Source organism: Rhinichthys klamathensis, unplaced genomic scaffold (genome assembly GCF_029890125.1).
Source record: "Rhinichthys klamathensis goyatoka isolate OS25496 unplaced genomic scaffold, OSU_Roscu_1.1 h1tg000135l_1, whole genome shotgun sequence".
Classification (NCBI taxonomy): Eukaryota; Metazoa; Chordata; class Actinopteri; order Cypriniformes; family Leuciscidae; genus Rhinichthys; species Rhinichthys klamathensis.
Window position 1 is genome coordinate 492,163 of NW_026606670.1, and position 15,432 is coordinate 507,594.

The 15,432-nt window shown below is 38.1% G+C and overlaps 2 protein-coding genes across 3 annotated transcripts in view; one reads left to right on the forward strand and one right to left on the reverse strand.

Moving 5' to 3' along the window:
- Positions 1–9,323, reverse strand: part of LOC130089651 (glutathione S-transferase omega-1-like) — a 220,928-nt gene extending 211,605 nt beyond the window's left edge. Inside the window, exon 1 of the mRNA XM_056257089.1 lies at positions 9,320–9,323. The gene's annotated coding sequence lies outside the window, so the exon portion shown is untranslated. The remainder of the gene's footprint in view (positions 1–9,319) is intronic.
- Positions 1–15,432, forward strand: part of adka (adenosine kinase a) — a 167,283-nt gene that overhangs the window by 115,290 nt on the left and 36,561 nt on the right. For both annotated transcript variants that reach the window (XM_056257081.1, XM_056257083.1), the window contains exon 7: positions 8,692–8,862. In XM_056257081.1, coding sequence (XP_056113056.1) covers positions 8,692–8,862 — 171 coding nt within the window. The remainder of the gene's footprint in view (positions 1–8,691; positions 8,863–15,432) is intronic.

Consider the following 15,432-nt stretch of genomic DNA (forward strand, 5'->3'; position numbering starts at 1 on the left):
AAATACTCTAGTTTGTATAATAATAACGATATTTATGAATACTCAAATGCATACGTAAACTCAGAGCCGTTAGAAATTTAAAATATCTTCCAACGACTCTGGTCTATGGTTAGTTCAGACTGGTGATGCGGTGCACAATGACAGTTGGGTGATTTTCGCTCTCCACTTTCTGTGAAGTGATGTATCGATGTTCCCTTATTCCCTATGCCGTTTGCTGTGGCCTTCGAACTGAACATGTTCGTTCCCTTCGGATTGGAATCTCACTTAAAATGGCAAAATACCCTTTGAAGTTCACTTCGCAGTCCACTTCCAACTCAAAGGAATGTAGAGTTTCCATCTAAATTCACTTTGAAACAGACAAATGTACCCTTTTTCTATAAAAATCCATCCTAATCCTATACCCTCTATATAATCACTTGATATGAACAACCATGAACCCAATTGTCCTATGTAATCATAGTGTTTTGTCTGTGTATTAATCTAAAATCTTTGAATGAATGTTTTATCCTTAATGGTATCTTTGGTACCTATGAGTTTATTTTAATGACCTGAATGATCATTTACATTATATGTCGATACCAATGCAACATATTAGTATTATATTATAAGAATCTTTAATAGTTTCTCCATTGACACCCAATCAAATTACTTATGCAAAACACCATTCTAGAAGACAAAGGATCTTAAAGTTTCCCTCCAAAGGAACAACTCCTTTTTGGCTCACTCACCTCCCGAGGGTGTGACATCTTCACACTTTAAAAGATCACTGATCACAAGATCATTAGGATTCTGAGAAATTCTGTTGTGAAGATGCCAAGTTTGTGCCATGTTGTGGCCTTGACTTTCCATTCACCAAAGATCCTCTGACTGGTTCTCTCTCATCAAGACAAATTCAGCAAAGATCAACTGGAGCCTCATCAAATTGGACAATTTTATTCAAATGGGTGAGACATGCAACTATCAAACTTAGTCTTATTGCCCTTTTAAAGAAGTGTGCGTTAGAACTAAGAAATTGATGGTTTGCTCAAGGCCGTTGATCTGCTGAATTTCAAACAATGCTATAACTTCATGCTTTCCTGTATTCTGCTTCAGCTCTATTTCCATTGCTTAACTGTCTGCATGTATGTGTGTGTATTAGTCACATAGGTTAGTTAGATTGTATTAACTAGACTAAACACTTAAAGTTGTTCTTGGTTCATACTCTGAGCATGTAGCCCAAATCTGCACGATTAGGGACTCCAGTATATGAGTAGAGTAGTACTGTACAGAATGAAAGTTATTTCCCATACACCGGAAATGAACATTTCTTAGAATTAATAAATAATGAATACTGAGTTCGCTGGACGAACAGGTTAGTTGATTGTATTAATTCTGCTACATCAAGTTAATTCTATTAACTGATCCAAATATTTATAATTAATTATAACAAATTATAATTAATTATTCATATTTCCCTTGAGCTGATTTGCTATAGTGACTTTGACCATTGACTTACATTGTATGGAGGGAAAAAAATGCATTCCTCAAAGTATCTTCCTTCATGTTTTACACAATTCATTCATACATGTTTAGAATGACACAAGGGTGAAATTCCACTGTAACGATCATAAACCCTTTTACTGGGACAAATATTTTTTACTAGATTAAATTGGATCAAATCAGCTGGTCACCAACCAGACTCCACTGTTTCTTTTGGTGGATGACAATCAGCCCACTCCATCCAGGGAAGTGAGGCAGCAGCGTATTACTTGTTTAAGATGGCTGCTGTGATAGCCAGGTGTCAGGTCAGTGCAATCTGCTCCGAGCAGGCCATGTATTGATCCTTCACACGGGACTCTTACAGAGATAAAAACCTGCGTATGACATGTGAAAGGGTGAAGATTCTCATCTCAAGGGCTCGCTCTAGTACGGGGAAGTTCAAGCTGGCCTGCACCGAGCCAGCAGCAGGCTTCTCTTTCTCTGAGCACATGGGCTTGAGAGGGCTGTTTAGCATGCAGATTCAATAGAGAATGCTAAACACAGCCCTTTGAAGGGCTTTAATAAACTGGACCAGATGTCTTGTCAGCACTAGGGCCGTGTCTTCTGCCGCCGAATGGACTCGTCTAGATACACGCATTTCCATGTGACAGACAGCAGTAATTCATAAATGATACATTGTGCATTAAGGCTTCTTTGAGTGACAGGTGACCTTTCATGTTGAGATTGTGCTTTTTATTCAGAAGGATGTCCAGAGAATTGCGAAACTTTTGAAAGCGGGAGGACAGTACGGCAGGCTCTGGCACTCTTCCTCCTCAGAAAGCTGTGAAGTGGCAGTGCCAGTGGAGTCGGGTTCAGGGAGAAAAGAGAGCGGCACATCCATTAAAGCAGATTCCCTCTGGCCATCTCTCCAACTTCAAACACACCAACATTAAAGTTCCAATAATGCAGTGGGCTGATTCTCCCAAACGATGCTCGCACATCATAGCCGAGGTGTGCTAATGACGAGGGTAATGCTGAGAGACGTACGCACGGATGGTCCATTACCTCTGCACAGACAGCATCTAAAGCTACCCAGGATGCTGTTGGGCTTGAGCTAGTCTAACCACCATACTGTTTGTTTTCAAAGGCATTTTATTTCTTACTACGTCAAGCTATGTTTACAGCAATATTATATGATGAAATGTGTATAACACGCCATCCACAGTTGATTAGTTGTGATTTTTGGTTGATCAGTTGAGTTTATTTAACCTCACAATACTGTGGCAGTTATTTTTACAGTTTACACGGTTTTATTTAATATCCTATTTTATTGGTAACATTATAATTATATAATGTTACATATAATTGTATATTAATATCATTTTATATATAAATCTATATTAAAATATATTTGTTTTTTACACTTTATGTATGCGTGCATATGTATTATATGTATATTATAATGTATTTATATTTTTTGTGTTTTAAAATACACTAATTTAAGATCATATTTTGTTATAATTGTCAAATTACAATTTCTATTTTGTAATATAATATTTAATGTAATTTAATACTAGATTTATTATTTTTTACAGTTTATATAGGCTACACACACATAGATATACTAAATAAATGCTAAATTGTATAAAAATATTTAAAAACAAGATTTTTTTTGAAGATGTTTTATTTTTTCACATTGTTGTCACAAAGTGACATTTCACTAACAATGTGATGTTCCCCAGAGTTCATTTGTGATATTACAGCTATCAGATGTCATAACTTTTTTTTTTTTTATCCGCATGCTGTATTTTAGATAGGTGAAGATGATGACTTCTGTAATCCATTGACGATAGCTGATGGATGTTTTGTAATGTACAATATGCTCACATGTGTCTGGTGACAGAACAAGCCTCTCAGATTCCCTGTGTGAATGCTGTAATAGCTGACACAGTCACACTGAACGCATGAAGGTCACTTCTCTCTACTCTCAGCTACAAAAGCCTCATCTGTTTTAATGCAGTGCTCTGAGCTTTAGTAAGAGCCAGCGCTCCCCTAGCAGTGCACCCTTCTCTCGTTCACACACTCTCTCTCTATTGTGTTTCTCTCTCTATATTTTCTATTTTCTCCCTCTCTGTGTCCTTCTATCCCCCTTAATCTCACCTGCGCTGTATCTCTGAATTATTCTCTCAGTGCAAGAACTGTATCGAAGAAACAGGCCCAGTGTAGGGTTTCAGGTTTAAACGTGAAGGTGTTTCCTTACCAGCTCTGTATTCATTCACACAATGAACTGAGGAGCCTCTCTTGTTTCTCGGTAAGAAGAGTCCAGACAAGACCTTTGTTTTCCACTTCATCAGATGCAAGCATTTTTTTTTTTTTTTTTTACTCCTGTCCTCCTGGAACAAAGGCTGGAGAGCAGCCATCACATTGGGCTCAAATGGCTCTCTTAGACCGTCCTGTGCAAGCAAGGGGAAAATCACACCATGTCTTCAGATTGCCTTTCTGGGAGCATTATATACTTTGTTGTGACACTCTGTTTTTGGATGTCTTATAATTATACATTTCATACATAAAGTGATGTTTTAAATGTGGTGTAAATGTCTTTAGGACATGGTACCATGGATATACCACATGGGTTTTTGGTGCTGGTAATTTTCTTTGATTGCACTATGGTATGTAATGAAGCATAATGATATTACCATCTGGGACTATGACCAAACCAGCATACTCCCACAGTATCCAGCATTTTTTAAGTTTGTACTTTATTTTTTTTAATAGACTTACGTATGTGTGTGTGTGTATATATATATATATATATATATATATATATATATATATATATATATATATATATATATATATATCGAAGTATCATTGTATTGCCTTCTGATACTACTATGCCAAGTTACTGCAACAGTACTCAGTATTTTATTATTATTATTATTTTTTTAATTTAAATACGAGTACAAGACTAGTTTTTCTCTATGGTATCATAGAGTGATTTTTGGGTGGGACATGTCCCCACCACTTTTTGCCAGGGTCGATTTTGTCCCCACCACTTTTTGAAACCTCTCGCTGCACGGATATACCTAATGCAAATGAAACGCATCCAGTTTACATTAATTTGTCTTAAATAAGAGGCGATCTGGCGCTGTAATGTGTTGTTTTTGAATTCATGCTGAGTGTTTGTTGCCAATGTTATGAGTGGCGAATGTTCTCTTTTGGCTCGTGCACAGACTTTACACAGACGAGTGCTTCAATGTATCGCTTAATGCCGATGCAGAGAGACTCTGTTCTTTCCGGTGAAATCAAAAAACAAAATGTACACAAACGTGTCCCTGCTCTTGATATACAATCATTGATTAACATCTTAGATTTTGAGGAAAAAAAAACTATACACAGGCGGATTAGAATCCGTAACCTCTGACGCACTTAACAAAAGTTCTACCACCAGACCATTAGGTAATACGAATACTGATTGCGGGTCCATGTATTTGTTCACTAACGTGAAGAAACCTGGGACTAACAATATATATTTTATTATTGTAGATGTAAGAATGCAACTATTACTTTAAACGTGTTCCATGTCGACACATAAAACTTAATGTACTATTGAAACTGATTTCTGGACATCATATTGTTTTTTTTTCTACAATTGTTATTGAACATATCTGATATAGCATTGCGTTACCCCCCAAACACATTTTTTAAAACAAAGTTACTCCACTGTATGGTATATATCTTAAAGAAGTCTTGTCATCTGATACTATCTCTACACAAGGGTACAGCTACAGTACCTTTTATTTTGTTTGAAAAATATAAATAAAAGGCCTTTAATGACTTTTTAACCAAATTACTTGTTTGTTTAAAAAAAGTTTAAAAAAAAAAGGGTAGTATTTGTTAGGTTTGTTCAGAGAGTGCCCTCATCATAGGCATAAACAAGATGTATACATGTAAGTGCTCCTCCGAGAGCCGTGTGACCTTGCAGTTGTTCTTGTATGAGGAGGTGGGCCAAGGTGCCCTTTGTTGTATTGGGTTGTCACTTTGAACTCTACTTGCTCTCTGATGGAAGTGCCAGCGCAATTATGGACTCCATTTGCCATCATTCATTCTCATCTCCTAAAACCTTAATCCTATTTGTGCCTCATCATACTCTCCATTATATCAAGCTTAGCCTTGTTTACTCCACTTGGAGGAGGAACATGCATTTTTCTTTTTCTTTCTGTTGCGTTGTAATGCTGAGATTTACTTGTATAGAAGCTCCAAAAGCCTGCTATCATATGTGGTTAATTGTTCAGGGTTTGAAATGAACACCCGCCAAATTCAGGTAAAAATCGACTGTGGCGGGTACCAGTGTCAAATCTCTAGCCAATTAGCCGTGTTACTTAATGTTTACTCACTTTGCTGGGGAAGTTTGTGTAAACCAAATTTCCGCTGATTTAGCGCAAATACTGCACTCGTGAGTCATCCTGGTATATTAAATACAGCGTATTGCGCAGAATCTGCTCATATCTGGCTTACTTGAACATGCACTTCACTAAGCAACAAATAACGGCCCACTTGTTCAGTTGCATTGAAGCAAAACCGAAGATTAAAAAGCATTTGGTTAACCGAAAATACATTGTTATTTTCCAAGATATCCTACCTCGTTTTGATGTTCTTTGTACTGTGTTGATCTGTCCACCTAAAATACATTTTTGGTGATGAGGATGAAATCTCATCACCAATCTATCTATCTTAAAAAAAGAGAAATATATTTCATATAAAAATAAACTAACACAAATCATAAGAAAAAGAAAACGAATTCACTATACCGAACTGTTAAAAGGTTCGCAGGGGGACTGCAGGAGGACATGGAATGTTCTAAATGAAGTTCTTAATAGGAGGCATAAACCGATTGTTCTACCTGACATTGGTGATGCCAAAGCTGATCTAACACAGACTTTTAATGATCATTTTGCTTCAATAGGTGCAAATTTGTCTAAAAAGATAAGCCAACCCCAGGATGTCACCTTTAAGCACTTTCTCTCTGGTAGCTACACTCATTCATTTTTTTTTGATGCCGACAGACGGTACTGAACTCCTCAAGATCATTTTGGACTTGAGGAGCTCATGCTCAGCTGGTGTGGATGGAATATGCAGTAGGATCATGAAGGCAGTAGCGAACATTATTGTAGAACCATTGGCTCATTGTATTAATCTTTCTTTATTTACTGGTACTGTACCAAAAATGACAAAAATTGCTAAGATAATCCCAATTTTTAAATCTGGTGACAGAAATGATATGAGCAATTACCGGCCCATATCAATTCTACCCACTTTCTCTAAAGTAATGGAGAAAGTGGTACACAATAGACTTAGTGGTTATCTTGACAAATTGGATATTCTTGTCCCTTCACAATATGGTTTTAGAAAAAAGAGCACAACCTGTATGGCAATACTCGACTTAATAGAACAAATTAATGACTGTATTGAAGAGGGAAAATGCGGTGTTGGTGTCTTCTTGGACCTATCAAAAGCATTTGACACCATTGACTTTGATATCTTATTATACAAATTACATCATTATGGTATCAGAGGTCTAGCACTTGAATGGTTCAGAAGTTATCTAAATGAGAGGGAACAGTATGTCCATGTCGATGATCAAAACTCTACTTGTATACCTATAATCTATGGGGTCCCCCAAGGTTCAATCTTGGGTCCACTTCTATTCATTATATACATAAATGATTTTATAAATTCCTCTAAAATATTTCATAAAATAATTTTTGCTGACGACACAAATCTATTTGCATCACACAGAAACCCACATATACTACAAGATATAGTAAACTCAGAGTTAACTAAAGTTGACTCCTGGTTTAAATGTAACAAACTGTCATTAAATATTAGCAAAACAAATTTCATTTTATTTAATGCGAACAAAAAATCAGCTTTTTTAAAAAACACTGCACAATGCCTGATTAAAATCAATGGGCAGGTAATAAAAAGAGTATACTCAACAAAATTTTTGGGGGTCCTCATTGATGAATCTCTTAGCTTTAAATGTCATATTGACCATCTAGTAAATAAATTATCAAAGTATGTTGGCTTGTTTTATAAGATCAGGCACTTTCTTCCTCTGTCTGCCCTTATGATGATGTATAAAACTCTCTTTGAACCACATCTTATCTATTGTAATGTGATATGGTGCAACACCTTTACAAGTCATCTTAAAAAACTCGAAACCTTGCAAAAGAAAGCCATACGGGCTCTGTCCTGGTCGGAGATAAATTCCCCGACCCGCCCCTTTTTTATCACTTTAAGATATTAAGACTGGCTGAGCTAAATAAATATCATAATGCCTGTCTAATGTTTCAAATCGTAAATAGCCTGAACCCTAGGTTGAGTAGTCTTGTTCCTATCTACAGCCCCCGGCATACATACCAAACGAGAATCAAACCACTTATATTCGGAAAATACCGCCGACATGTGCGCACCAGTGTGAGTGTTGTTTGTAAGGGGCCGCAGATCTGGAACGGGATTGATGATGGTCTTAAGGTGTTGCCCACTATCTCCAACTTCAAAAGACAATTAAAACATAAGTTCTTATTAACCTATATCTAATTCTAAAACTGACTTTCATGGATTACTGGGATGTGTGTATGATTGTATGAGTGAGTATGTTGTTAATACGTATGTTGTGGTATTCCCTGTGTGCACTTATTGTGTTCTCACTGAACCTTGTTTATAATTACTTGTACAAGAACCATGGGCCCCTATTTATAAGCTTTTTAGCTTCTTTGGGAGACCCATTTCATGATACTTAACCTACTTTGTATCTTCAAACTGTACTATTGTAATGTGTTGAAGAGGTATTGTATTGTGAATAAACAAACAAACAAAAACAAAGAGGAAGGTTAGGAGATGGCTGGATGATAAATGGCTGATTTAGTTTGAATAAGAAATGAATGTATCAAATCAAAATTTTATTATATATATATGTTATGTAGTTAATCTGATTTATTTATTTATTGGTTTAATTTTTTTGGCTAGTAGAAGTTCTGAATGGGCGGTAACTTAAAAATGTAGTAGCCAAATTGGCCGGTGAGTGAATTTTTATTTCAAACCCTGTTTGTGTTATATGTTCCTAGTAACGTTAAGAAAGGAAACTCAAACCAAGTGATAAACCATCTGAGATGCTCTAGTCTCAAAAACTGCACAAGTTTTGACTATCATTTTTGTCTTATTCTGAAGGGGTTCTTCCTGACCGTGTCCTTGGAGTCGATCCTGAAGATAGCCAAACACGCTTCTGAAAACAACAAGATCTTCTGCTTGAATCTGTCGGCTCCATTCATCTGTGAGTTCTTCAAGGAGGCCCTGATGAAGGTTATGCCCTATGTGGACATCCTTTTTGGCAACGAGACGGTGAGTGTGTATGTGGACTCACGTGACATGAAAGTATATATAAAAGAAGCTAGTTCCTCCTATCAGCCCATGTCATCATGTAACACTTATCATCTATTGTACAGTTCTTGCTGTGTGCTTGATGTGGTCAGTTCCCTGAGACAGGTCAGATGAGAGATTGCACATAGGCTTGAATGGACAAGTAATGCAAGTGTTTTTTAGTTTTTTTTTAAATTATACATGTAGAATAGTCATCTCACCTCAAATGTATGCCTTCCAGCACTGACTCTACTCATTGTGAGAGTAACACCACTCAGATAGCCTGCAGACTGGGCCATAAACAGCCTCTTACCTTAGCGTTTGAGACTAATGTTCTGAGTCATCGTGGTCTCAGATCCACGCTCTATTCTATACGTGTGGTTGGTACGTGTTACAGACTGGCAGTGTTGGTTTAAGGTGTTTGACTTGTGCTGAGAGTCAGACCTGTCAAGTTAAAGCTCTATTTCTGAATATCTTATGGGTAGGGATGGGTGATATGAACAAAGAATGGTGGTGTGAATTATTTTATTTCATGATAAAGGTATTGGTATATATAAGTTGATGTAGTTGTTTTTTGTTTTTTTGTTTTGTTTTTTGCACAGATGTTTTTTTAATATTTGTATTTAGCATTAAATCTAGGGTAGGCAATTTCGGAAAAGCTAGAAATAGCAAGCTAGCTTTGAAAGCTTAAGATCCCAACCTCCCTTCTCGTCTCCTCCAAAACACATGATCCCAGCACTGTCAGAGCAGAGTCTGCATAAGCTTGTTGTTTTGGTTCAGAAACAACTGTAAAAGGTGGCTGCAGTTTGTTTGCAGCGCTCAGTATTGTCTGTCTACAACTCTGCATAGCCTCATGGAACGTGCTGATGACGTGTGATTTCTATGCAAGCAGGGTGCGTGGAGGTATGGAAATTCGGACCGAATCCAACGATTGAATGGACATTTTTTGGTCCTGAGCCTTCCACAGAAAAATAAATAGAAAACATTTAATTTATTTGTTATAATATTTCTCAATTTTATTTATTTTATAAAAAATATTAATCTGAATAAGTAAATAAATGTATTTTTAAATAATAAATAAATCTGACTTTTTGAATACTAGTGTATAAAAGTTCCTTCCTTAATTGATTAGTTGTCTTTATTCAGAACTTGATTGACACAAAAGAAAAAGATAAATAATAACAATACAGCTTCACTTTATGTAGCACTTAATGACAATTAAAGACAAAAGGAATCTGCACCACTCGCTGAATTAAAAATGCACAAAAAATGAATTCATCTCTGTATTCTGATGGAATGAATCACATTCAGAACTGTTCTAAAATAGCCAATATACTGTACACACACCAGTTTAATATTAACGCATCAAGTTGTAACATTACACTGCAAACATAACTTAAGTTTCTCATTTTTAGACATGTTTAGCATTGTATTTTCATGTTTCTTTGCTGCTGTCAAGTTTAAATTACATAAGCGGTCCTGCCCAGTGCCCACTGATAGCAGCATAAATATGTCTACCGGGATATAAAAAATCTTGACCAATTTCTAGTGTTGCATGTTATATATCCTCAATGCCCCTTATATACTGATGCTGGTCAGATTCAGATTCTCTTTACCCAAACTATTAATAGAGCTGCTGTAGTTCCTCTTAAACTGACAGCCACAGTTTTGCTTTTTCTCAGGCTAATTAAATAGTGTATATGTGGCGAGTAGCTGCAGTCTTTGTTGGGCGGTATTAATGTGTGTTAGTCTTTATGTATGCTTAGCTCTCTGTTGGTTGGTATGAAGTGTTTTGGCAGCTGGAGCTTGTCTGAATGCGTGTGTGTGGGCGGGATCTAACACAGACAGGCAGGCCTTTATCTGTGCTGACAGGGTAGGCGCAGCGAGAGACGTCCAGGCCCTGCAACAGCCTCACGCCCCCTTAACTGGCACACACTGAGTGTGTAATATCCAGGGAACGGCGTTGGTCTAATTGAGTCCTTCCCTGCTCCCCTCCTGCCTGCCTGCATGACATGAACCAGAGAACGTGAAACATTTCAGGAAATGTAATGGCCTCCAGTTAATTAAGTGAGAGAGCCGTGCAGTAAGAGCCAAAACCAGATGGCGCTGAATTTATGCTCGCCGAAATCGACGCACACAGCGGCGTGTACACAAACACATGCGTAATCTCGAACAATTTGCCCTCCGTTTGCCACATACATGATAAAATTCAACAATGTGAATTGTCTGTGTCATTACAGATGAATTTGTTGAGCAGAAGGCTCAGACAATGTAGATAAATGGCATGATTAATTGGAACAGAATGAATAACCCTGACTGATGTTGTATAAGCAGTGATTAACTCGCGCTCAGAGCTCAGATTGTTTTAAATAACAGGGGAGTTAAAGCCATGATTGCTGGGAGGTTACGAAATGATTGAAATCGCTCCTCTGCTGCTTATGGGAGAGAGAGAGAGAGAGAAGGAGAATCAAGGAAGGAGGAAGACAAGAACTTGGAAGAGTTGACTTATTGTGAGGATCTACCCAAAGGCCTTCTGCCTAGCGCTGTCTTTTGAATAATATTATTCATGTCTCAAAAGACACACAAGGAAATTGGAATCTTTTAACATGCCCCAGAACAAATTATCTTGGACTTTGCATCAGAAGCTTTCTTGTTTCCCTGTGTGTCGCGTGTTAATGATTCTTATAAAATAATCCGTCAGTTCCGGTCCTCCAATTTAATTGGCTGAGTGACGTTCCAAGAGCACTAATATTCAGTCGAACAGCACTGGGATGTTACACTGTTTGTATCACTCCTCGTGTCATTGTTTGCATGTTGTTTTAGGCTTCATTTGAAATTATTTTCATTCGGGATGTAGGATATATCAGTACCATATCATTATTGGATAATATTAGTTTATTTATTTATAAATTAACGGTATCAACCATTATAGGATATTTGATTGATATTTCTTTTTTACATTTGTTACTTTTGCAGTTATCATGCTCACTTAAAATGAACACTAATAATTAATGACACTGTTAAATGTAATTTTTACACTGTACATTTAAATGGTGTGAAGTCTAAATTCACGTGTAGCATTTAAATGATTGATTTTAGTTGTTAGTGTTTGTGTATTTTTTATTTTATTGATTATCATGATTAGTGTTTTATTACCATTTCAACTTTTTTTTTTCAAAATAGTATAGAATTTGAATAACTGCCAATTTAATTGTAACTTATCTAGAATTTTAATATCGGTGCATCCCTAATTTTCGTTGGCTGAATTGCCCAAATTGTATCTAAAATGCAAGTTATTCAAATATTAACTTTTTTATTGCACTGTTGTATTAGCTAGGTCAGCAGAATTCCAAAAATATTTTTTTTTGAATAAATAATTTGGCAAATGTGATTTATACTAAAAATAAAACTGCAGCAACTAACTAATTTTTCCATATTTAAGTAAAGTAAGTAAGTAAGTTTAAATACACAGATTTTCTGCCATAACCAGGACAGAAAGTGCAGAAAACTGCACTTCTGTCTGGGCCTAATTATGACTCTGTCTAGTGCTCTACATCTAGACTCATACGTTGACAGTAACCACTGTGCTTGCTTTGTGGAAGGATACGTGAGTGTTTGCATAACTACAGTAATATTTTCTTGTGCTCGAGTGTTTGTCCTCTACTGATTGCGTGTAGGTGACGGACAGTTCATGCAGGAAGCCCGAGGCAATGAGGGATATGCCAGACATTGGACCCCCCCATCTCCCAGCTGATTCAGACAGCTGCACGCACACACACTCACAAACATTGAGAGACAGATGTCAAATTCTAAAAAATCCTGTAGACAATCAAACACGGATATTTCCAGAGCTCTGAGCCGTGGCAGGCCCCCTCTGAGATGCTTAGATGTCTTCCTGAGACATTTGGTGATGTTTTACATGGTTTGCAAAAAAATGTTTTAAAGTAGTTTGGAAGCAGCTGTCTGAATTCCGAGCAGAAGGAAAGAGGGACAGGGAAAGAGAGAGAGAAGCAAGGTGAGGTAATTAAAACAGTGCTTGAGCTGGATGCTGTCAGGGAGACTCACGCGATGCACACTCTACACGAGTGCTTTACTGCATCACTCACTGCACTCAATTAAAGCCGTCTGTCTGCTCTCAACCCCTATAGAAGGACCTGCGAGACGGAGACAGTTAGGAGCGTTAGGACAAGTGATTTGCTCTCAGGGAGCAAAGATGTTAGCAAAAAAACTAACCAAGGTTCCCAAGTTATACATTTATTTATTTATTTTCATGTTTAGGTTTGGATGATACTTGAAACGTGTGTAATAAGGGTTCCCTATGGTAATGGAAAACTCATCTAATTGTTTTATTTATATTATTTAATTATTGAACTACTAATTGTAGTAATACTAATTCGGTTTTTGGCCGAAAGACTTTATCACCGAAACAAAACGGTCGAAATGTTGTGATGACGGAAACAGAAACCGCGACCTGCACATCCTTGTCTGAAGCAACATGTCTGCGGTGTGGAGGTATTTCAGTATAGCCCCTTTCACACAGAGATTCCGGAAAAATACACGGATAATCTGACCCTGAATTTGTCCCGGGATTGTTTGATTTTGGTTCATTCACACTGCCAGTGATTTCCTGGGATCTGTGAGTGCGTTCACACACATCCCGTAAAGATCCCATAAAGACACATGACGTCAGGATGAGACGTGTAACGTATGCGTCGAAAACATGTACACGCGCGTACCGTTCCACAAAGCTGGCGAACGATCTCAGCTTCAGCGCGGATAGTAAGGAGCTCCTGGTCTCTGCTTCGTTCCAGTTTGCAGACATTTTTTCGTTCTTCCTTTGTTGAGGACGAACACAAACTTTATTCTAAGAGCAACAGAGTCGCGCGATGGCACGTGCGTCATCACTATGACACACCCCTTACGGCATTGGTTGTGGCTTTTGTTCACACAGGGCGCGTTCCGGGACTGATCCCGGCAATGTTACTAGGTCCTCAACCCGGCATCGATGCCGGTATCAATCCCGGGTCATGTTTGCGTTCACACAGAAGGCGTTCTGGCAATTTGCCGGGATCATTGCGCTGTGTGAAAGGGGCTTAAATCTGATGGTGCGTTCACACCAAACGCGAATAGAGCGTCTGGCGCGAATTATTTCAATGTTAAAGGGGTCATATAATGCCATTTTTGTAAATTTAATGTGAATGTTTAGGGTCTAAATGAAAACTTTGTAATATACTTTCATAAAAAATTCTCATTAGTATTTTAAGAAAACACTAATTTTACCTGGTCAAAAACAGCTCTGTTCTCAGCACACCGTTTCAGTGCATATGCCTTTAAATGATAATGAGCTTCGCTGACTCCGCCCCTCTGTTCTGCGGGCGTTTTGCACAACGCACGTGGAGTGTTGCCTTGACAACAGTTGAGGGTATATTTTGGAGAGAGAATGGTAGCGGGAGTCTCTGTGCATCTGTGCAATCGTATCAGTTTGAACCAGAGTCGGACCCGGAACAAGATGACGGCCGCAAAGAAGTTCGACAAATAAGGCTCGAACAGGACGTTTCTGAATGGTTGGTTAACGTAATGTCACTTTGATCTATTTTTGTATGCACTGGCAGGGTAGAGTAGTGAGATACGAACGCTATGTGTTTACTGATGTATACGTTAGTTCATTGACAGATTGACGTTACAACTAATGGTTATGAAAAACTTTTTCCCACGATTTGCAAAGATTAATATAAAGGTTAATAAAACTTTACACTTACTTCTTCTGGAGGTGCAGAAGGAACATAAGTTAGTTGCTACCGATTCTTTTTACAGGAGCAGCTTCGTAGCAAAACCAGCTCATACTGACCCTCGTTTATAAAGCAGTCTGGTGAGAAATGATTCGCGCAAACATGAACGCATTGACGTTGATCGTGGGGAATATTTCCTTCGAAAACAAAACTCAGCCACTGCGTCTTCAGCGGTTCGGATTTAGGAACATCAAAATGACTGCTGTGTTCGTTATTACACCCAAGAACAGAACACCACAATCGCTTAGACGCCATTCTGCTCCACTGTATCAACAATGACGGACTATGATTGACAGCTCGCTCACGAGCGAGGGCGGGTCTGTGTTGAAACGCTGCTGTCATTCAACAATCGCTGGAGGAGCGTGCGAGCTTGTGACGTCACACGGTCGAACGGCTCGATTTGAGACAAGGGAAAACATATAAGGAGATTAAAACAAAAACACTGGATGGATTTTTATCATTTTATGATGGTTGTGTACAGGCACTGCCAACACACATTTCAGTACAATCAACTTGAAAAAGTGCATGTACCATTATATGACCCCTTTAAGTCAATGTAAAGACGTTTACACGCGTCTATAGGTCCTGTGGCGCAAATGAGGCGTTTTGCGCGGCGCGGTAGACGCGAATTCACCTCATTCGCGCGTCGAGCGTCTGGCGCGTTACGCGCAAATGATTTTATTTGGTGCATTCACGCGTTTGACGCGAATTCGCTACTCTTCATCAAGAAAAACCTGCCACTTTACCTCAAGAAGTAGAATGG